General features: G+C 38.8%; 3 protein-coding genes and 1 long non-coding RNA gene across 4 annotated transcripts; 1 reads left to right on the top strand and 3 right to left on the bottom strand.

The window, feature by feature from the left end:
• Positions 1 to 524: 524 nt before the first annotated feature.
• On the bottom strand, positions 525 to 1,722 carry LOC103980784 (uncharacterized). Its single transcript, XR_671351.3, has 2 exons — positions 1,543 to 1,722; positions 525 to 953 (listed from the first exon to the last, which is right to left on the bottom strand). It is a non-coding gene; the product is annotated as an uncharacterized LOC103980784 (long non-coding RNA).
• A 4,790-nt stretch (positions 1,723 to 6,512) lies between these two features.
• LOC135609508 (ethylene-responsive transcription factor 3-like) lies at positions 6,513 to 7,097 on the bottom strand. The gene has a single exon (XM_065102848.1). It carries the CDS (start codon positions 7,095 to 7,097, stop codon positions 6,513 to 6,515), a length of 585 nt encoding a protein of 194 aa, XP_064958920.1.
• Positions 7,098 to 8,734: 1,637 nt separating this feature from the next.
• On the bottom strand, positions 8,735 to 10,342 carry LOC135608927 (uncharacterized protein At2g34160-like). Its single transcript, XM_065101991.1, has 5 exons — positions 10,071 to 10,342; positions 9,549 to 9,597; positions 9,198 to 9,260; positions 9,049 to 9,113; positions 8,735 to 8,969 (listed from the first exon to the last, which is right to left on the bottom strand). The coding sequence occupies exons 1-5, from the start codon at positions 10,248 to 10,250 to the stop codon at positions 8,880 to 8,882; spliced, it is 447 nt and encodes a 148-aa protein (XP_064958063.1). The 5' UTR covers positions 10,251 to 10,342; the 3' UTR covers positions 8,735 to 8,879.
• A 3,638-nt stretch (positions 10,343 to 13,980) lies between these two features.
• LOC103980782 (uncharacterized) lies at positions 13,981 to 22,987 on the top strand. The gene is made up of 9 exons (XM_009397282.3): positions 13,981 to 14,329; positions 15,037 to 15,104; positions 16,433 to 16,529; positions 16,649 to 16,777; positions 17,698 to 17,806; positions 17,902 to 18,046; positions 19,945 to 19,987; positions 20,962 to 21,135; positions 22,659 to 22,987. The coding sequence occupies exons 1-9, from the start codon at positions 14,132 to 14,134 to the stop codon at positions 22,773 to 22,775; spliced, it is 1,080 nt and encodes a 359-aa protein (XP_009395557.2). The 5' UTR covers positions 13,981 to 14,131; the 3' UTR covers positions 22,776 to 22,987.
• Positions 22,988 to 23,738: the final 751 nt, after the last annotated feature.

The following is a 23,738-nucleotide window of genomic DNA, read 5'->3' as shown; positions in this document are numbered from 1 at the left end:
GAATCAATCAATCGGTCTCTCAGAGTAAATTTTATTTCCTTCCTTTTTCTAAAATTATTTATTATTAAAAATATCCTAAAAATCATATTATTAAGTAGAAATAATCAAGGTTTGGACGATATGATCGGTACGCAAACTATGGTAAATCGGAAGGTATTGTTTGCTTTGCTGATATGCTGCTTGTAAGGCTTTCTTTTTTGTTTTCTTAGTGTCTTTCTTTTATAGAATAATACAAATATAATCCCAAACAATTTCTTTTTTATTTTTATTTTTATTTTTATTTTTTTCAAAAACCCGATGCATTGAATGTCCATACCGATAACCCTAATCAGTACCGGTAGATGAAATTATGAATCTTAGAAATAATATAACGAAAAAAGTTCAGCCACACCATTTCAAACTATAAATGAACACGACAAACTTCTTGGGATACAACAACCGTTTTGAGTCCATAATAATAACAGTGAGATACGGTATTACTCTTTTGAACCAACAGTAGATCACAAAATAATAACAGAAAACAATCAAGGAACGAAGGCATCAATCAACCCTGATCTGAAACACATTAGTTGCCAAGTACTGGAATCCAGTCACGGGCTAGTCAACTATCCACGACAAAACCATCAAGCAGCATACATGATACCCCAAGGTGCAAGGATTGAGATCAACCAATCCTTGATGCTATACTCCATGCCACAGATCCTGGTAGGGAAGAGAACATCTCCTGGCAAGTCTCGAACCTTTCCTTCGCCTATCGAGTTCAAGCTAGTAACTGCTCCTCGGATGCCTTTCTAATTGCAATGTCATCCATATGACGTAGGATGATAGCTTTATGGAGTAGAGTTCCTTTTGCAACGAGCAGTTCAGGTGAAATTATCAAATTCCATGGCATCTTTACCTCCATGAAAACTATGTTTATGGTCTTCCAGAAATCAATGAAAGATAAATTGAAGCTTGATCTCGCACAAAAGATGATGAAAAAGAGAGTCAGAGTCCAAGATTATCCGAAGGTAGCGTTAACAAAACATATGGAAATACTGATTCATCTCAGAAAAGGTGCAGAGAGTAAGTTTCATCATTAATAGAATTTGAGAGTTGATAGGAAAAAATTGAGAGTAGCTCAATCAAACATCATAACACCACGTTGAAACGCCCCAAAGTTAAAATGAGGAAAACAGTCACTCCTGTGATGGATTTGTTCGATGCCTTGTCAAATATGATGGATTTGTTTTGTTAACAACTTGCCAAGAGATCCACCGGCATCAATGGGCGAGGGTTTAGATGCTCAGATGTTCCGTATAGAAGATCGGAAAGATAACCCAAGAACCAGTCCAGATCTAGGGTTTATCTTCTACACGATGGGATTTCCAAGTTCCCAGATCGAAAAGAAAAGAAGGCACGGAACAAAAGCAAGCCGACATTCTAGCGAGCGAACAGAGCACATCGAAACCCAAAAAATTGCAGATCAGAACGACACGACATCCTCTAAAGATGCAAGCTCAAAACCCACTTCGATCCGAGAAAGGAAGAAGATGGTCGTACGGTTCGAGGGCGAGCGGAGGCCGCCGAGGAAGGAGCGTCGCTCCGGCTTCCATTTTGTCGGAGAAGCCATTCCGTTACCCGATCGTCCCCTCAGATGCAGAGGGGAAGTTACGACGAGAGGGTCTGCCCCACAGATGCAGAAGTGAGGATAGGAAAAATATACATAAGCCTCTAACAAACCGTTCGTCCCAAAACATCCTGTCATCCAAACCGTCAATATAATAGGATAAAAAATATATACTATCGGTTCATATGGACGGTTTAGATGACAGGAGGAATTAAAACGGATGGTTCTAAATTAATCCCTCACGTTCCCAATGCACACTAGCATTGCGTAGAATCCGAGAAAAGAATATAAAAACAATTGGTATCCGCTCCAACCATGCACCTAACTAAGACTTTCCTCGCTCACATCTTTATCGTTAATTGTGCTTGCGGTTTAAGTTTGGACCATAAGATCAGCTCTCTTTAGCTCTTTCTTAAGCACCTTTAGATCTTTTCTTGAGCCCTTTGAAAATTCAATCATGAAAACTCAAGAAAGCTAGTACATCAACGTCCATGCTAAGTCGGACATTATTGATACAATGATCAAAATTAAGTCAGACATATTCAAGTATCACCTCAAAAAGATCTGAAACCCTAATGGCTCCTTATATGTCATATGTAAATATTGTACCAAGTTTTGTTCAAAAAAAAAAAAAAATGATATGAAACATTTTGAAAGTATATTGAAAAAAAAAACATCTAATGCAAGTCGACAAGGAAAGGAGTCAAACATTTCCAATCTTAGCCAAGTTTGTAAGGCAAATACTAGTAACTCCACTATCTTTAGCATGGGAAGACAAATTCTAGATAAAATCAGATGGAGCATGACTCCCGAATTAATGAAAGATCATCTGTAAAGAAAATAACATCTCCTTCCACCTATCAACCGAAGAGATTATGAAATGTACGTCTCGAACTAATAATGATGGTGATTAATTTTTTTTATAATTTTACTCAATTTTATATCAAGTTTTTTGGTTATATCTTTACACATTTAGACTCAAGTCATTATGGATATACATTAATTTTTTAATTTAAAATAAAATTATGATTTTTATATTATAATTTTTTTAAAATAAAATTGCTAGTAGTGAAGTCGAGTTAATTTATGTATATATACACATATAATATCATCATAGTCATTAAAAAGATACTAATAAAAATTATTATTTTCAACTAATAGTCAAGAAACAACCGCTAACAACGAGCATGTACCTAAACTTGGTGGGATAATTCAGAATTGCCCTGATCCAAGATCTAATAACTTGAGGAAATACTAATCTTATATGCATGAGATAGCATGACGTAGAAGCTAAATTTTCAGTCAGTGTTAACTATTTGCAATTCTAGGGCTAAAAATAATTCAATAAAATAATTGAACCAAGATGGACTTCATTTGAACCTGACACTATGGGGAAGACACAAGTGTTAGTCCTGCCAAAGACCAACCTTCGTTCAAGAAATGACAGATAAAACAGGGTTTGACCTGGCATATAGGCCTACCTCGAGCAAGATTTATGATCCATCCACGGTTCTACATCCTTCAGCATTTCCTGGAACTGAAATTTATGGATTTTGCACTGTCAATGCAAGCAAAGGCATAAACAACTCCATGAACTCTTCAGAATCTGATTTATATGTCCACAAACTCTGTTCCAGTGATATGAAGACATCAGTGTCCTTTTATGGATCAGCAACAGTTTACTCCAGCATTTATAGTGCTTACCTTGTTCGATTGGTGGTGCTTAGGATCAGTACCCTGCAGCATGAGAAACTACACCATCATAATTAGCTGTTCAGTGCTAGAAGATTTTTCTTCTTATAACAAGTGATGTGTTTCCTCCTAATCTAAATAATTTTCATTTTGATAACCTACATAAAAGGATTTTGTGACAAGTACTCATGTTTCATGTCCTAGATAAATTTTAGGAAGATACAAGTTGATAAGTAGCAGTCCTCCATTTTCTCATCCACAATGAGTTATAATATGGTATATGACAAATTATAGTACAAAGGACTCACAAAGCAACACTAATGAGGTATGTATGCTTATTCTTAACATTTTACATCATTGACATGGATTCTACAGCTATTCATTTGTGACCAAAGCATTAGGCTTCATTGTTATTTCGAGGAATACCAGAAAGTCTAGCTCAAGTTTTTTTTACCTCTACACTTGTGGTCGAAGAACCATGTCAAGAAAAAAAAAAAACACTTAATTGTAAACATTGATTCATCGAGGACTGATAAAGGTATAAAGAGACGACGTCCTTATTAAATTATTCCAGTAATTGGAATATCCATAGTCTAAAATATCAAGCTTTATATATCAGAAAAAAGTGGACTAGATTGCCTTCTGACACATACCTGTGACAAGAAATTAACACATCAAAGAATAACAAATAAATCAAGTATTATTAATTATGTATTAAGGATATATGGAACTTCTCATGCAAGAAGATTAGACTAAATTCACCAACCAAACTTGCAATCTGCAACAGCCAAACCAATGGAAGAAGAGGTCCTACCAACACACTTCAACAACTAAAGTAGTGATGGGCTTAAGGGAAACTCATGGAAGAACAAAAAATCTTTTAAACCTGATCAACAACAGAATGAAGGATCACTAACAAGTCTAGAACAAGAAAGATGCATCCAAGAAGAGATTACTGCTACTAGGAGCCAAGTCTAGACATGGTGTAATAATGTGTCCTAATGATTCCAGTGACAATTAGGTTAGACACTTGCAGATGGAGTTACCAGTTCTGGACAAATTAGGAAAACTATTTCACAGTTTTCACCTGCCAAGCTTATGACTAAAGTAGATTAGGAATGAAGTATATTAAAAATAAGAAGAGATCAATATACAGTATTTGCATCACAATATCCAAGGGAAGAAATGATGATAATGAAGCATGCATTCTACAGATAAATCTTCCTTCGATCCTAAGGATCGAAAAATAAGAGAAGAAAAGTTCACATTGTTCCTAGAAACTGAACTATTTGACTTAAGAACCCTAAGGCACATATCCCCATTTCGCGTAAAAGATGCACAAAGAAGACTGAAGAAAAATGAACTATTTTCACAGACAAAATCTGAAATGTATCTATTAAACAACTCCAATCTTTTTCTTGAAATTGCACTATAGCAGTAGGATTTTATACCATGATTTAGGTTACTGGCATCCATATTTTGCAATCCCTATAAAAATTTGCTCATGAAAAGATCAAATCGATATCCGAGAAGCCTAAGCAGTTATCAATACCAACCTTGCCGCCAGACCCTATTGCTTCCCCCCGCTTAGCCGCCGCCGGGTGCTCCGCTTCCATGGCTGCAGCACCGAATCCTGGAACCTAGAAGGCGTTGACAATGGCCTCCTCCTCCCCTTCCGTTTCAGGTCAGCTTCAACTCTGATATTCGGATCCTCCTTCCTCATCTCGATGCCGTCTTGCTTCCGTTCCTCCTGTCCAACTCCATCGCCATCAATGTCCTCCATCTGCAAAGCTGTGTCCCCAAAGACTTCAATGACAGCCAACACCAAGAGGTCGAGGCCTTGGCAACGGCTCGAGGAATCATTCGAAAGAGGAGAAATCGATGGAGAAGACAGGGGCGGGGTGGGATTCGGATTGGAACTGGAGCTCAAAGGTGGAGTCTCTGAGGCTCGAATTCTCATTTGGAATGGCTTTCTTCGGATCGGAAGACTCCGGAATAATTGGTGCAGGAGACAGATGAGACTTTGGAGATCCCAATTGGGTGAGGAGATCGGAGAAGGAAGCCGAGGTCGATGGAAGATTCAGACGAGCAGCAGCGAAACCGAAGGGTGGAATGGATGTGCTTTATTCGTATGCTTGCAGTGTTGGAAGCGACGCCCGTGTCTAATGCTGCTTCTGTTTTTGGTGTTTCTGTTTCTGAAAACAACAAACGTAGGGTCTGTTTTCTCTCTTCTTTTTAAGAGTTGGATGGAGAAAGATCAGAGTTAAAGAAAAGAGTTACTAATTTTCTTGTCTTTGCTTCTGAATTTTTTTGGAACCAAAAGGTGGTTATTGTTCTCCAAGATTTTTAAAGAGAGAAACAATTTAAAATTCAATAAATCATATTCATATTATTTGATACATGAAGTGGGTTTGGACCCAAAATTTATAAGGTGTTGGAGTAATTGATGAAGTGAGATCATAATATTATTATCGTTGAATTATGAGATTGGAAATATGATCATTATGCTTTTAGGTGTTAAAAATAAAAAAATTAAAGAAATATTTAAAAAAACCATGACCGTTGAAATCACCACCGTCCATCTTGACGTTGACGGCCACTTATTTAATTTTATTTTCCAGTGGATAAAAATTACCATAAAATAACAATAATCAACAGCAGCACGTGCTAACGAAAGGGATATTTCAGTGCTACGATCGGGTCAAAGGTAGCACGGTTTGACCGAGGGAAGGCAGAAAAAGCGGGAGGGAAGGAAAGCTGGTAGGCGCCCGCACGCCTCAGCCGCGCTCTGCTTGCTGCCCGAGGAAAAGCCGGACCTGCTCGCCGCGGCCTTACACGGCGCGTCTCTCGGATTGCCGCTGGCTGTTCTCTACTATGCACTTTTAAGTCGGCAGTTGGTGTCTCAGCGCCTCGGCGCCTTCATCGGTCGTGTCGTGGAGCCCGCGACACACTTGGTGAGCCACTTAACTGAGACAGAAAGAATCTGTCGGCCATTAGCGATCAAAAGAGAAGAAAGGCATGCTAGTGAGTCGGACGAGTTAACCCGGCGATTCGAATGACGAGCCCGCAAAAGTAGCCCCATTTTCTCCTTTTCTCGTAAATAAATTGATAAGAACTGTACAAACCCGAGAAAAAGGGTTACAAAAATAAAAATAAAAAAAACCAAACGGTTAAAAAGAGGAGAAGGGCGAGATGGGCCGTCGGATCTATCTCAGAAGAGAGGAGCGGGTAGATTTAGATCAAAGGAGAAGGGCTGCTTCTGCTTCGCCGCCTCCGCCTCGTCTTCCACCTTCCTCCCCATGGCCGCCCCCAGCGCCTTCTCCATCTCCTGGTCTCCCCTCGTTGCCACCTCAACCGTTCCCAAACGGTACCCCAAGCACCCAGATCCGCCGCCCGCCAGAGCCGGCGGAGGGCCGATGGTCAGATCGCGCCCATCCAGCGCCGATCGCCACCGTGGCACCGCCCCCCAACTGATCTGCGGCCCGGAGGACTGGATCCCGTGGTCGCCGGGGCAACCGAAGTTGGTTTTCGCCTTGGGACCACGGAGGCTGCGGGCGGCCTCGTCGTAGGCTCGCGCCGCCTCCTCCGCCGTGTCGAAGGTCCCTAGCCACTTGCGCGTCTTCTTCCACGGGTCCCGGATCTCCGCCGCGAACCGCCCCCACGGCCGCTTCCTCACCCCTCGGAAGTGCATCTCCGTCACCTCGCCACCCAGCACCGTCGTCGATCCCTTGTTCTCGGCGGCGGCGGCGGCGGCGGCGAACCCGCCCTTCCTCAGCCGCAGCGTCTCCAGCGCCATCGCTACAAGAGGATCGTGAGGGGGAACAGGGATGAAGCTCGGGCGGCTATTTATAGCGAAGTAGACGGTCTTCCTTCCGCCCGACAGGTATTCGGCTTAATTCCCGATTTATTCGCCATTTATTATTTTGCTTTAAATTAAACACGGACGCCATTAATAAGCGTGCGGAGGCGTTCGCGTGGGGTGCCTACGCGCATTCAATGGACGACGTTAAGGTGGGCCCCTTTGCTATATTATATTATGTCAATCGTCATTCTATACCTGCGTTATTATTGGAGCAGTAGGCGGGCTCCATCTGTGCCCGCAATTACGAGGCAGGTGGGTGAGGGGTTATGGTGCGAGAGGCATGAGAGGTACTATCATGTTTAGACGGGTATCAACGGAGGGAAAGGAACGGGACGACGACCGCCGTCTATCACACGGCTGGCGTGGTGGGGACCATGGAGCTCCCGGAGTTTGGATAAAGAAGGGGAAAATTGAAGTACGCAGTGATACGGAGCACGTGTGCGTACTAGTACGATGTGGGCCACTGATACGTAAACAAAGGCGAGGGATGGAACCAAAATGGAATAATTAAAAGTGAGGGAGGCGCGTTCTCCGTGCGGGAGCGCGGGCGGGTAGGGCTCCACGCGGGCTCAGAGACGGGCAGAAAGGGGAATTAAGAAGAGAACCGATTTACTACCCAGTTAGCCACCCTTGAACGACGTACCTGTCTTTTGATTGGGGAAAGCAGGAAAGGTCGGTGTCCTGTGGTTGAAGAGTCTACTTGCTGTTCTGAGGATGTACCTGGCTTGTCTGCTACTCGATGTCGGTAAGCGTTCAGATTGGATTTAATTAAGCCACTTAAACCACGTTCTGATACCGTTTGTAGACCTTAGACGCGGATCCAAGTCGGATTGCGGTTCGGTGTCCGAATAATTATTCTGATCTCGTCATTTTTAATATGAGATAAAATAAATCGATAGAGGGTCATTTGTAGGAGGAATTGATATCATCTTGGGATCCAATTTTAGGGTCGTTCCCAGTAGCGTGCTCTGCAGTGGAACCCTCCCCCCCCCCCCGGTGGTCCCAGTCTAACGGGTAACGTACGCAGGAAACAGGCAAGTTTGACAACATGAGTGGCAAATGTGGTCCACCGAGCGCTCCTCCCTCTTTAATGCTGGCTGCAAGATGCCCCTCTGGCTTAGCCTACAGGCATTTCCAGCTTTTTGAACGCGCGACTGGGCCTTTGCAAGTCGAATTTTAATCACACCACATTAACTAACTATGCTTTAATATTTGTTAGGTTGTCACCTGGATTGATCGGTGTGATTCACATGTACTCATTTGTTTGCACTCGAAAAATCTTGAGACGATGTTGGAATATCCAGAACAAGATCATTCTTTATGGAGCTGTCATAAAAATAATTATTTGACTATTAATTCTAGTTGGATATGATAATTAATTAGCGATCATGTCAAGTTGAATGCCACCCGCAAGTTTATGCAAGCAAGTTTCCGCGCGCACACAAAAGTTTGGGGAGAGCCTTTTCCTTTCTCCTTTTAATCAATCAAAATCATTCGTTTCCAAGGTAGTGTGAACGGGTACAAGGAGTACCAAGATTCATGCTGACATTGGAGTTACACAAATCTGAAGCGCTCAGAGGGGAAGGAAAGAGAAAACAGAACACTTATTCTATGGTATGACATTCTCCTCATCCATGTCAGCAGCACCGACAGGAAGCCTCGTGCTATTTACAGTAACAACCACCAGCACCGGCCAGCTGCTAATTCCCTCCTCCATCACTCTTCTGCTTCAGTTGCCTGTCGAACTACTTTGTTGGTAGAGACAAGGTGATTAAAATTCTCCGTCTTTCCAAGCAGTATCTCAATCTGCATAAAGGACAAGAACATATTACAAACACAACAACGAGGATCACTTTCGATATATATTTGTCGCAGAGTAGGGCACCTTGGCCTTCCGAACTAGGCGGCCCTTAGCTTCATCTTTGGTGCCGACCGTGGAGGTTTGGATTTCTGCACTCATCAAAAAGTGGTTTTGTGAGTGAGTTTTAATTTCACACGAGGGATTAAAGATTTGGTTCCATGTTGTGTGCTCACTCTTCTCGGTGGCAAGTCCATTGTTCTTCAAAATCTCAGCGACAGTGACGACCGTGCCAATTGCTATTGTAGAAGATTTTGCCAAGATTTAAAAGGAAACACAAATTTGCTGAAATATATCTCCTTATTTTAAGAACATGTGATGAAGGGTTATAGCAAGATGTGCAGAACAGTGATAATAATTAGCGATTTCGGTGACAAGAGATAAGCATAGTGTTCTTATCACTTTCTGACTCATTTCCTTTCATTTCGTTGGAACTTCCAAAATGAAATGATCCGAAGAAAAGAAAGAACAGAAAGAAGAGAACATATCTGTCTGTGAAGGGACCGGATTGAGTTAAAAACCATTACCCATGCCTAGTGCAGAGAGCTCAATCTCATTGTGCTGCTGCATATACCTCTGCAGTCAGAAACAACAGAAGAGGATCACAAGATATTCCACATCAGAGACACACAAAATTCTACGAAGATGCAACAGATTTCTATATTTGAATCATAAAGGAAATGACAAGAAAAATAAATTGCAGAATGCAGGCCAAAGGATCCAAGATTCTGTTCCAGCAAAACAAGACGAGATTGAATCTCATCCACCGTAGACCGATTCCATCGATAAGATAACATCAAAAGAACACATCAGAATACTGATTCCCCCAAAGAATCACACAGAGACATCATAGTAGGTGCACATAGAAGGATCTCCATTTTTTGACTTCAAGAAACCCACAAAAAGAACAGCAAAGACAAAGATCCAACGTTATGCTGCATCAAGAAGGGCACAAATGCTAATAGAAGAAGCAAAACCCGCGAGTTCAGACTCCATCCGAAAAAAATCTGAGATGAGATCAATGCCCTAATTCCACATTGAGGCGATACCTTGGCGAGATTGACGTAGAAGAAGAGCGGCTTCTTGTTGGTGGAAACCTGGATGCGGTTCCGCTTGCTCCGCCCCACCGCCACCACCTCCGCCGCTTCCGGCTCATTTACGACCGCCGCTTCCGGCTCGTTTACGACCGCCGTTGCCGTTGCCGTTGCCGTCGCCGTCGCCGTCGCCATCTCTCTCCCCCTTTCTTCCCCTCTCAGCTCTAAAGGAAACAATGGCGACAACCACGCCACGAACGCGCTTATATAGAGGTCGATAGACCAAACACTTTCCGCCACGTGGTCAAGCGATTTCTTGGCGGTTAACGGCCGCAGGATGCAGTTTCGTTGGTTGCAATTATTCGCATGACGAAATTGACCCTCTTTATTTGATTCAACCCGAATCGAAACGATTCGATCAAAGAACGATATCGGACCAAATTAGACTGTTTATGGAAGTTGATATCAGATTAATATTTAGAATATTATTTTATTAATGAAATATACTTGATTTGTAAATTCAAAATTTTGGAAGGATTTCATTGCAAGACTCCTCCCTCCCTCGAGTCAACATTGGTTATTATGTGGCACTACTTAGTTAGAGGGGATTGGATGGTCCTCCTCTTGCCTAGCATTACTATTTTTGTGTCATAGGGGATCCGATTCCCATGGTGTTCATATGTCATATACTTAATTGTTTGCACAACATAGTAAAATTTTGGATATACAAATATTATCATTTATCCTCATCAAAAATTAGATACTAGGTAAAATTTTGCCTCCTACTAGTTAGTAGTAGTAGTAGTAGTACATGAAGATATGATGAATACAAAATATATTATTTTATTCTTCTCCCTTGATAGATTTAGAATAAGTAGTTCGTCTAATAATTTATAATCATATTAAGATTTTAGTTATATGATTAATAATCCAAAAGTATAAGTTATCAGCACAAGATCAAATATACTTATAAGGCATCACAGTTTTAAAGATATGTACATAAATCAAGTATCTCATATCAATAGTGGGACATCTTGGTCTTTATCTGTTAATTTTGTTGAGTCTAAATCACTAATTAAAATTTTAACTTAAAATTAACAATAATATACTCATCATATTTTTTGAATTAATTAATCTTAATTCACTTTCAATGACTAAATCGAAATATTAGAATATTTGATTTACCATATGCAAAAAAGACTATTGTCATATGAAATAGCCTTGTTTGGAGGAGAGGCTTGAGATGTGTAGTAAAAATATCTATCCTTAGTGCTTAAAAAATTGTTAAAAATTAACTAATTTATTTTCTTGTAAAGTAGATTTTTGAGAAGCAGATATTAAATTAATTATTATTTTTATTGCTGCAGCCTCTTATTCTTCAGTTGATGAACTTCTGTGATAATATCAACCTTAAAACAATAAATGCTAACTGTGAATTGGGTTTTAAAGAATTGGGATGAACAAGAATTTCATTATTTTGATGGAAAAAAAAAAGCCACATCTCTTCCATCCTTTTTAGCAGCCTTTTGCACATATTTATATGTTTTACCTTTTTCTTTTTTTTTCCTTCTCTCTACTGATATGTTGGTTTATCCCTTCCATGGAATAGCAGGTTGAGGGAAAAGCTACAGCAATTAGTCTATGATGCATGCTATCTGATTAATCAAGCCCAAGCACACAACAGGACAGAGAAGTAGAAGAAGAGAGTTTGGGAATCTTGGCAAGGATAATAACATGAAAGCTTAAGCACACTGCAGTTTACCTCCATTGCTTAGATAAATGGTGCAGCCCCCTTCTGGAGCAAAGCAGCAGTTGCACACAGGGTTCAGCCTCTCACCAGCAGTGGAGTTGCAGGTCATGTACTCTGCTTGCACACAGAAGAGGGGACAAACCTTTGCTTCAGCGCTATACTGGATCCATCCAAACATCACAGTACCTTTGCATCAAGACAACAAAACAAAGGGAAACCAGTGAGCAGTGTCTTCATCCAACATGGCCACTCGAAGTAAAAGAGCATTAGAAGAAGTTCTCAGCTGAGTCTGAAATACCTGACAACAAGAGAAGAATTGCAAGAGGAAGCTTGGTGGAAGACATTCTTGATGATGGCCTCTTGCTAGAGGGATGTTGTGTGTGTGTAGGTGTCTCGATAACATGCTTAATCACCCAGCAATCAATCACACAGCAAGAAAGTCAAAATTGGACAGACAAGAAAGCTTTGCCAAGCCTCTGACTTTGAACTCTGTCTCATGTTCCATTTCATACTAAGAGTAGTCACTTTGTTTGTCTGATAGCAAAAGTCAACATTCCGAAGATATGCAGATATTTAACTCCATATGCAATCTATTGAATCTTGATCTTCTCTGAATTGGCAGACCTCCATGACTATGAACTGATAGCTGATTCTTCATGTTGTTGCTGTTTTGCCGGTGACTGATGATGGAAGGTAAGAAAGTCAAATCTGAGATGCAAATCCAGAGAGAGGCCAAAGGAGGTGTGCTTCCCGACGCTAGTGAGGAGTTGATGGTGACGTTGACTTCAATTCCATTCATCTTCTTTGCAGTTCATCAATGTATGTTGTGTGTTGGTTCTTAATTTTTCATCAAATATAATAAGTTGGGTGAGACGTAATGCAAACCTATGGAATGGTATAGCGAAAGGTGGTATCGATCTGTATTCGTATAAGGATCAGTGGACACAAACTCGTACAATAGTATTTTAATCTTTGGATACAGCATAAATTAAATTTAAGTTTAATGTATATATATTATTGTAAAATCTAAAAACTTGTGTATATGTCATTTTATTTAATCTCCCTTAGTGTTGATTCAAATTCCATATAACAGTAATATCTTTTAACATGTTTTAGCTCTTTTAATATGTGTTAAACCTACGGATGAATGTCATATCAAATTTCATATATTTATTTATTTATGCATGCAATATCAAGATCCGTAAAGGTAAATGTATCATTTTCAAACTATGCAGGTAAAAACATCAAAATTTTCTATTACGAAAAGACAAAAGAGAATAAACAAATAGAATAACAAATACTATTATGACGACAAGCAAATTTAGTTGTCCAAACTATAAATAGTTTTAATGATATTAAAATAATAAAATTAATTTTGAAAGTATAAATTCGGTAAAAAAGAAGCCTTTTATTTTTATTTTTCCTAATTTATCCAAGAAGAGTGTTTATTATTTTCTAAAGAGATCAAATTGTCTTTAGTCTTCGTCTCATTCCTCATCGTTGCTTCTGTCTACTCTCACACATTCCCACATCGGACAAGCTCATATTGCCCATCCGTAGCCCCTGTTGCCCGAGTCTAGGCATCACTTTTAGCTACATCAAAACGTTCACCTTCTCACCATCGACCTCTTCCGTTGCTCTCCTCTCTTATATGATGCATTCCTTAAGCTCTATACCCTCTCATTGTCCAATAATTTTGCTTATACCTGTCGTCTTTCACTCTACCCACCACCTACGATTGGAACGCCATCATTCGTACCATCGTCAACGATCGAGCTCCACTAATGTCTATACCCTTTTCACTCACATGCTCTCTCTCAACCTCCTTTTGTCCTAATACCTCTCACCTTCTCTTTCCCCTTTGCATCTTTTCTCACTTTTCAACTCTCTCGTAGTTACGACAATAAGGGCAAGGGTGCACAAGTAAGAACAATAATCGAAGATAATTTTATATTTTAGAAAATAAAAGGATGTTTCGTGAGAATAAATTAAAAAAAATATTAATAAAAAAGGGGGTGAAATTAAAGGATTAAAAAAACATTTGTCTTTTTGAAATACGTAAGTTTATTTTTTTATGATTTATAAGTATTTTTAAAGATAGCTTCAAGACTTCATTTAATAGTATAATATAAACGCTCCTTAATGGACCAAAACCCATTTGCTGCGGTCGGCAATAGCCCAACCACGAATCCAATCTCTTGATCTAAACCCCGTCACCGCCGCCAACCCCATCACGAGCATAACCAAGGCAGCACTACGAAGGAAGAACCTGCTCCAGCCCTATCCTTTCCTCCTTCCCTCCCTCCCTCTTCCCGCTGCTCCGCCCATGCTCCGACTCATTTCACGGCCATTCGCCGTCACCGCCGGATTCGTCGTCGCGCGCTCCTTCGCCCCTTGCCCTCTCTGTTCCCTCCGAAACCGTCGTTTCGCCCCCCGCTTCGTTCGTGTCTCTTCTTCCGCCTCAGACACCAACGCCCACCTGCAGCAGCAGCAGCAGCATGGCAATGGAGATTCCTCCAAATCGGTCACTCTTCCCCTCCCTACCTGTATCTTTATTTCTTTGATTTACTCATAACTGTTTGATGTTTCTATTAGCTTTGCGAGTTTCTTTGTCTTAAATTCTGTCGCGCGATCGCTATTGAATGGTGGTGTTTTGGTTGTCATACGGGTCTAGCTAGTTTTAAGCAACGGTAGCATTATAGAATGGTTGATGGAAGTATGAATTTGAGTCGTTGTTGATTATTTTTCCCGGTGTCGTTGCCCATCTAAATTAGGGTCGGAATTGAGTTCTATACGTTAAGCTTGGTATTGGCTCGGGCTGATCTTGGCAAAGACAACCGAGTCAGACAAGAAAGTCGCCTAGCGATTTTGGGCTGGTTATTTAACCGTTTTAAGGTGTTCAATGGTTGATATCATCATTTCTAACAAAATCTTGTGTAAGCATACAAGAAACCATGGCACCTCGAGTAGATTGGCTACTTGTGATCATCATAATTGTTTCTCACGGAGAGAACCAGAAGTATCGAGCAAATGCCAGTACGTTATTTGAAGAGACTTGCTTGGAGTCTGGACCAAGTGTAGGTTATCAGGACTTGCTTTTCTATAAGATATGTTCTCGACAGTATTAGAGGTCTTGATCGTCCTGTTGATGTATCTTCTTAATATAATAACTTCATATCGTGCTTGTCCTTTCATTCTTATCTCAAATTTGTGTGATCTTGAATATTTCAGAGCTCTGTAAGTTCTGGTTTGTATCTGGTTGCAACACCAATTGGCAATCTGGAAGATGTCACCTTGCGGTAAGTATTTTGGTTTTGTTTATAGATTACTCTTGTTTAATGCATCTAGAGAGACCTTGTTTACAGAATTTTTAGTAACTTACATTCTTTAATCAGCTAGTTCCATATATGAGCATTTTTTATGGTCACATAGAAAATAATTATTTTGAAGCTTAGTTATAGTTCCTAATCCCTATTGAGAAGGTCAATTTTTTGAATTATGACAGTATATACAAAAAGAATATATGGAATGCAAACTTTAGAAGTTTGGACCGTAGTGTCACGGACTTAGCTGGTTTTGCCTAAGTCGTGTGGCACCCTTGCGTGTCTGTCCGCAAAGGTCAGTCTCCCCGAAGCCTCCCAATGTCCCTTAGGACCAACAAAAAAGAGAACGGGCTAGAGAGAACGCCTCAATCGGGATCCACAAGCAAACATATCTGAAAAACACTTCATAGACAATGCAAATTACAAACAGACTTTACAAGCTCTGAACAGTGGCACAACAAAGGGTAAAATGGTCCATTACATACCAAAAATCTCTCGCACGTGCCCACATGACACAACCTTTATTTACAAGCCTAAAGAGGCCACCAACCCAACTAAAATGAGACTATTAAGCCTTCGGCCGCCCCTTTACATTCTGTACAAGGCATGAACATGCCAAAAGACACGGACATACATAAGCATTACATCAAACACCTTGTTTAGAAGTTTGTCTGTGACAGTAGGACGACTTTGAATTTGGAAATTTTGAATCATGGAATAAAGTACCAGATGTCAAAAGTTTTCATTACCTTTGATCTTCCTTACTGGCAAGATGGGGATTATGCGACACAATTCATATAATAATGCGACATCATTAAAATAGAGGGATGCATCTATGTGGCTTGACTTTAAAACTTAAAGGGCAACTATAAAATTAACATGTCATGTTGTTTATAATTTGTTTAGGAAATAACTTACCAGCTTGGGTTGCTATGATGAGGAAATGAGATTTAGGGTGGTGTTACGAGGAGCAGAATGTAATGTTTGATTGTTTCTGATGGTGTTGAAGGTATGACCACTTTGTTTGAGACATCTTTAACAAAAATCATCAGATTTGCTGATGAGGAATGAATGGAAGATGGAAAGAAGTAATGTTTGTACATGTCAGAATTTTTTGTTAGGCTGATGCAGACGAGCTACTCATACCATGTTAGTAAGATAAATTGTAGATGGGTCCATATGACATATACGTGCGGCTTTAATCTATGAAGATATGTTCCTGTTTTGTTTTTTTTTTCAAAAATGAAAATCCTGTTTTAGTTTTTATCATCCAATCTCTTATTCTAGATTCCACTGAATTGCAGGGCAATACGTATCCTTAAGTTTGCAGATATTATACTCTCTGAGGATACAAGACATTCTAGGAAGTTGCTTCAGTACTACGGTATTAAGACACCACTTGTGAGTTATTGTTGCATAGCATCTAGTGATTTTTGTAGTTATGATCATTCTGATCTATTTGATCTGCCGATTACATATTGTCGATTTTTTTTTTCTCATTGTCAAACTTAAATTTGCAGATTAGCTATCACAAATTCAATGAGTCCGAGCGTGAAAGTTCAGTATTACAAAGGCTTCGACAAGGTGAAATTATTGCACTAATTAGTGATGCTGGTACTCCATGTATCAGTGATCCGGGTATGGAACTGGTGAGCTGTCCTTTTAAAGATTTTCTTGATCGGAAAAATAGGCATTTGTGGTGATACACAAGTCTCTTGAATCTTGACAGAGTTTGTTCAGACATTTTGAAAAAAAATCTTTACCATTATTCAACAATTCAGCCGGTCGTTAGAGATCACATGTATAATTGATGGTAATTAATCACATACATATGCATACTTGTAAATTTGGGAAGTACAATGTTCAAATATGTTGTGATGCTATATTATCTCTCTGTATAAAGGGAGGGCTGCATAAATTGACCCTCTGTATCAAATTTACAATACCATGGCATTGTTAGTTTTCTGTTTTCTGAGATTCTGGTGTTGACATGGATTTCTGCATCCCTTGAGCTAGAAAGCACCTCTTCCTCCCCACGGTCCCTTGCAAGCACCAAATTTCTCCCCTCGTGCATTTTGCATGGTAAAGATCCGCAAAGGGTGACAAAGCATGTCAACATGATCATGCCAATCATTTGATCAATATGATTGCTTTCAGTGGATAAGAATTTCTCGCCTTCCAACATAGCCACAATTTTTATCACAGACTTGATATCTCATGCATATTATTGTCATGCATTGATCTAATCATGTGTAACCAATACTGATTTTGTCATATATAAACAGTGACCAAATCTGTTAACCAACTGGCCTGATGGAATATTTGTTGTAACCAATCTAGTTAGAAATTGGAAGTTATATGAATGGTAAGCACTGATTGAAGCATCTTAATGCAGGCAAAGATGTGACAATGAGAATATCCTGGTTATAAGCACAATTGATATTGTTGTATGTAAACAGTGGCTAAATGTGTTAATTGATCGGTTTGATGGAATACTTGTTATAACCAATCTAGTCAGATATTGGAAGTTATATGAATGGTAAGTATTGACTGAAGCATCTTAATGCAGGCAAAGGTATGCGTCAATGAGAATATCCCTGTTATTCCTATTCCTGGGCCATCTGCTTTGGTTTGTGCTCTTTCAGCTTCTGGCTTGTCCACTGATGAATTCAAGTTTGGTAACTACCCATGTGTCTTTACTGTTTAAAACTCATTTATTTTTTTTAAGAGTTTCATCGTAACACTTGGTTCTAATAATTCTTTTGATGCACAGTTGGATTTCTACCCAAGCATGCTGGTTCAAGAAGAGAAAGACTTCAAGTTTCTGCCGTTGAAACCGCAACACAAATATTCTTTGTTCCTCCACATAAGCTCCATCAGTTTCTTAGTGAAGCCTCTTTAATCTTTGGGGAATCAAGGTAGATAACACATAAGAGAATTTTACTTGAAATGATTATTTTACAATCTGTTTATCTGTTGTTATTTGCTTGATCAGTGTGTTGTATGTGTATGTGCCTTTTTGCATAGTGTCAAATGTGCATTTTCAAGGTCTGTTGCTAGGAAAGCTACAATATTTTTACTGTATATTGTGGGTTGTCATTCATGGATTAAAATCTTAGTCCGATACCGATTGACAATTGGACTGGTATGGTATTAGTATGAGGTTGTGCACAGATAGATATGGGTCACTACCAGTTGGTACCACTCGAACCAGAGAGAGAGAGAGAGAGAGAGAGAGAGAGAGGAAAATAAAAGAGAGTAGTAGTAGGAAAAACAAGAAGTTCTATCTATACGCAACTAGAGTTAGTCGGTTTTGGCCAACTTGATAGCCATATAAGATTAAGCAAAGAGAGTAGTAGGAAATTTTTTTTTGGTTTTTCCAAACGAAAACAGAATGTATTACTTCATCAAACAAGTTTAAAAATCCCTTTTATCAGAGCACATCAAAACATTTGGTTCAGTGGGCAAGTCTCCTTTCCAGTTATTGTCTTTCCTATTAAGCCCAACAGAGTTAGTTATCTAATTAGCCAAACGGTTTCCTTCTCTATGTGCATATGGTAAATAGTATTCCACAGACATATCCAGACTGCAGCATGTCTCTAATTACATTTATATTGTCCAAAGAGAAGCTTTCTCGTTGTTTAGTATATGAATCAAAGCTTCAGCGTCAGACTCCACATGTATCCTTTGAATTCCATCTATAGCTTATTCCAAGACTTCCTTTGTATATGTTCTGTGTGAAGTTGCAACCAACAAACATACGAAAACCATAACTATAACGAATGATAAATCCAGCACCCAGCACCTCCCTAATAGTCTTGATTCACCAAACCATCCATATGCAAAGGACAAAGTTGAGATGGAGCAACAAAAGAAGAAGCATATGACTATAATTGTGAAACAAAGAAGTAGCTTCTATTGTGGTTGCTATTCATTACAACCATCAGATTTGCCATCTTACATCAATGTTGTAACTTGTAATGTTCAGTGTCCATCCTTTTGTGAAACAGAGAGGAAAGATATAGGGGAAGGAGGTGATATAGAGTAGCTTTTAACCTCTTAGAGAAATAGGAATGCTAACACAGTGGAGTAAGATTCCATCAGCTACAAAATCAATCCCAGATCTCATCATTCAAATATAGGTTCTTCTATATCTTTGTATTACTTCACACTTCATATGCATGGTCATGATGGTCAGAGAAGCACTGGCATAATGACACTCATTGCTATCTTCAAAGCAGCAAGGGTAACTTTGGGCCTTTTTTATGACATATAATTGTTATGTACTACAATTTCATCTTTCTATGATCTGATTGATTTTTGCTTTTCAGTAGACAAGTTATAGATATTTGGATTTACCTGCATGGATCATTTCTTGCCATTGAGCTCTATTGAGGAATTTTGCTAGTCAAATTAGGAACCATTAAATAGCTTTTGGTTGATTCTAACAAATTTTGCTTAAGCCTTTATCTCTTCTCACTTTTTCTAATTGGTGCATCTATTGACCTCCTTTGAACAACCCTTTGGATTTTCAAGAATGTTGTAACCAAATAATTAACATCTACGTATGTAAGATACACATATCCTTCATATATGATATTTTATGTGGGAACTCCTTTGTGACCAAGCAATCAATTTTCTGTTGTTCATGATGGCTTTTAAGTGAAGGACAAAAGTACTGCTTACGTCCAATGTGACTAGTTGATTTACTGTTCCAGATGCTTTTTTGATTAACATTTTGCTTAGTGATATTCCTTGGCTATGTGAAACATTGTGAACAAACTACTCAGATGGACTTATTCTGGATTATAATCAGGTCATGTGTTATTGCACGAGAAATGACAAAAGTTCATGAAGAGGTACTCCAACGATCACTGGTTATCAATGTGGAAAATTTTCTTGGTATTATTAATCTTGCCATCTTATGACCTTATAATTGTGAATACCTATTTCATGAAAGGTTTTTAACATTTATTCATACAAGCATGGATAAACTAGCTATCAAATAGATTTGTTCTTATTGAGATTATAGCTTCAATTTTGTAAAAAGATTGTGGGAGTGCACACACACACACACACACACTGATGAATTCATCTTGTATTGGGACCTTTTCTTTTGCTCAACTTCAATTCAACTTTGTCCCAGTTTTGTTGAAGGGGCAACCCACTTTTGTCCTTTGAATTCGTTAAAATATGCACTTGTGCTTTTATGGGGGACTAGATCCGACAAAAGGTGGTATGAGTGAGTGAGATATATTGCACACGAACATTTATCTGTTGTTGTTTTCTTAATTGCTGGTCAGTCTCAGCAAAATGATGTAGAGAAGGAAGTCAATTACAGAGAAATTGTGTCCACACTGATTAACATATTGAATGTTGTAAGCAACTGAAAGCATAATCACAACATTACCATGAAGAAGTAAAGGACATAAATGGAAAGAAGAAAAAAACAAATATGTATGGAGAGAAAGCAAGGGGGCAACTGCATGAAGTTGGAAATTTCGGACCTTATTTGTGCAGAAAATACATCTCTAGCAGTTTATTTAGTATAAGATACAATTTCAGAACAGTTGAATATGCTGAATATGACATAAAATTAATTTGAGTATTCTGTATATGATCATAAATCTCTGAAAATCCAAGTTAGTTTAGAAAAATTAGACAAACTAAGTTACAGAGCAACTTGAAATGGACATGGATATAAGGTATCATGAGTTTTAGTTTATGGTAGCTTGACACCCACTTGTTTATATATATAATTAGTCTCATCATGCCATGGTTCTATTTCTGGTCTGGAGTTTTAATATGTTATGTTTGATGCATGGATTCTCAGTTTTGGCGAGGCACTTTGGGGGAAGCTAATAAGATATACTCAACTCAAGAGCCAAAGGGAGAAATAACACTTCTGATAGAGGGAAAGGCAAACTCAGTCAACAATGTTCCATCTAATGACCAGCTTGAGCTTGAACTGAAAGAATTGATTTCCAAAGGCCATAGTCTTTCCATGGTAGGTATTGTACTTAAGTTGCTTTAGTTCTGAGTTCTCCATGTGAGTATTTGCATTTTACAGTGTTTTTACCATATCTTCTATCAATATTTTGTTTGTATACAAATGACATTTTTTTGCAATGTTAATTGTAAAGCAGATGAATTATTCATATATTTTCTCAATATTTGTTGAAGAGTAACATACATAATCCTAGACCTCTACATTTATCGTTCCTTCTAAGGCTAATATCAGAGTCTGGGGAGTGCAAAGTTTCTATTGTAAGATCAATACTTGACTGTTCAAGTGGCCTTTTGCTGGCAGGATGGTAGAGCCAGTATTGCTGTACCTAGGAGACAAACTCCTTGATGGTAAATAAAAATAATGATATTAAGCCCTTGGCCATGTATCATGCAGACATTTTCTATTCATGTTCAGGAGTAAAACATTATGTCTAATATTAAGAAAAGTTGATGGGACAAACATTTTTTGAAAAAAATATGACAATGAAGTGGACTTTGTTTAATGAAGGTCAATCACTGGCAATTTTCTGCCAGGTTCTTAATGCAAAATATTGTACACAAAGAGAGCAACTGCACATCCTTGCCTCTGAAAAATATAACAAAAAGTGGGCGAGCTTTTCAGTTTTATATTCATTTCTTATTTTGCTTATCTACTACTTTGATCCTCTCAATTATTATTTCTCGTGTCATGCTACTTGATGATTGAACAACAGACAAGATCATTTCAGATATGTGCTACACATAAACAATATGTTAATGCTGCAATTTTGGGGATACTAGCTGCTGCTGTATAGTTCTGGTGTGTTAGTAATGATTTGCTTGCTGTAATATGTTCCTTAAGAATTGGGACAAAGTTGTCATTGGAAAAAGATAATCAGCCTTTCGGTGACCAACATTTTATGGATGATTTGCAGTTGGACAAAGGTCCTAAAAATGTGGTGATAATTTGATACTGTGTTGGCACACAGAAGATTGTCTCTGCTATTTGCTTATCCAAATTGATCCCCAAGTGACAAATTCCCTTCTGTCAAGTGATGCGAATGTTAACCTTCTCCCGCATCTATCTTATGCATATACATGTTGGTTTGTACGTATGTTGATGGGACTTGGATAGCCTCACTATGTAGATATTTGGTTCTAAAATGGGTCTGCTTCAATGAGAGGACTAGAGTGACACTTGAAAGGAAGAGCTGCTGTTGCTTGGGATGTGCAAGGCATGTGTAAAGATGGAAATTTGAGTGTTTCAGAAGGTATGAGGTGGTAAATTCATTTCTAATGTGGTGCCTTTAAAGATTCGTAACATGAATGCTGATGATCTTCTTTGGATTATTTCTTTGTGCATATCCTTACTGATTAAGATGCCTCGTTTTATGTTTTCAATCATTTATATGTTAAGGACTTTCCGTTCTTCTTGCTCTTACATTAGTATGCATCATTCTTTTGTCCATGATTTGATATTTCTGAGAAATTAGTTTGTTTTCTTCAGCACTTATGAACTCACTAATTTTGATGTGCTTTTAGGCAGTGAAATTGGTTGCTGAAGGAACATCAGCGAAAAGAAAACATGTATATGCACTTGCACTGAGGTTGTACGGAAATCAAGTGGAACCAATGGATGATTCAACTCAGGAATCATGAGTCGATATATGTAAGAGTCTACTCATCACACCCATCTTTCCACAAAAACCATAGCCTTGGCGGCCATCAATGTGAAGAAATTATATTGAGTCTCTTTGCATTAACTAGCAAGATTATGAATCATATTGATTATTGTCCTATGTAAGCACAAAAATATTTTCTCGAGAAACAGACTCATTTTTATATAAATTTCTTGTAGGCTAATTGGCACATGATTTATGTTGTGGATTTGGATCTGATTATATTAAGTTTCTTTTATATTTCTATGTGAGTTTTTAACTTGCATGACACTAGAATTACTCGGAAATTGGAAGAACAGCAAGTGCGTATTCTCTGATGCATAAAGCAAAAGGAACTCGAGATGGATCGGTCATATACCAAGCAAGGTTTCGAGCGGACGTGCAGAACCATTCCCTACCTCCGTGCGGTTCCATGTCTGGCCTCAGGCAGCAAACGCGGTCGTCGGCTTCTCATGGGCTTCTGTTGTAGCGGCCCCCATTTGGCGGAGGCAATGCGCGGGGCAAGAGAGCTGGACCGTGGCTGGAACAAGATACGAAATCCCATCCCTGCAAATACTCTCATTATTTATATATAATTATTTATCTTTTATTTACTTTTAGTTATACCACTAACTATAGTCATCTTATCTCTCGTTTTCTAATATTATATTCATATTTTCCAACATTCATCTCAATATTCTCATATCAATCATATGTTTTTTTTTGTCACTTATTATATCTGACATCCTTAACCAATATATGGAGTCTCAGGTTTCAAGATGCTACTCTCTAAGCTTCAAAATTAGGTTTTACATGCTGAACAACAAATTCCTCTTATTAGTCTGTTTGTTTGACAATTGAATTCGCCAATGTTTGTTCCAATGCCACTTGTGGTACTTTGGCTTTCATTTGACAAATATATGCATCATGTGAACCATATGGTCATTTCTGAGTCCTCTACTGT

The sequence above is a fragment of the Musa acuminata genome, chromosome BXJ2-4, assembly GCF_036884655.1.
Source record: "Musa acuminata AAA Group cultivar baxijiao chromosome BXJ2-4, Cavendish_Baxijiao_AAA, whole genome shotgun sequence".
NCBI lineage: Eukaryota > Viridiplantae > Streptophyta > Magnoliopsida > Zingiberales > Musaceae > Musa > Musa acuminata.
This window is presented reverse-complemented; position numbering and strand designations above follow the sequence as displayed.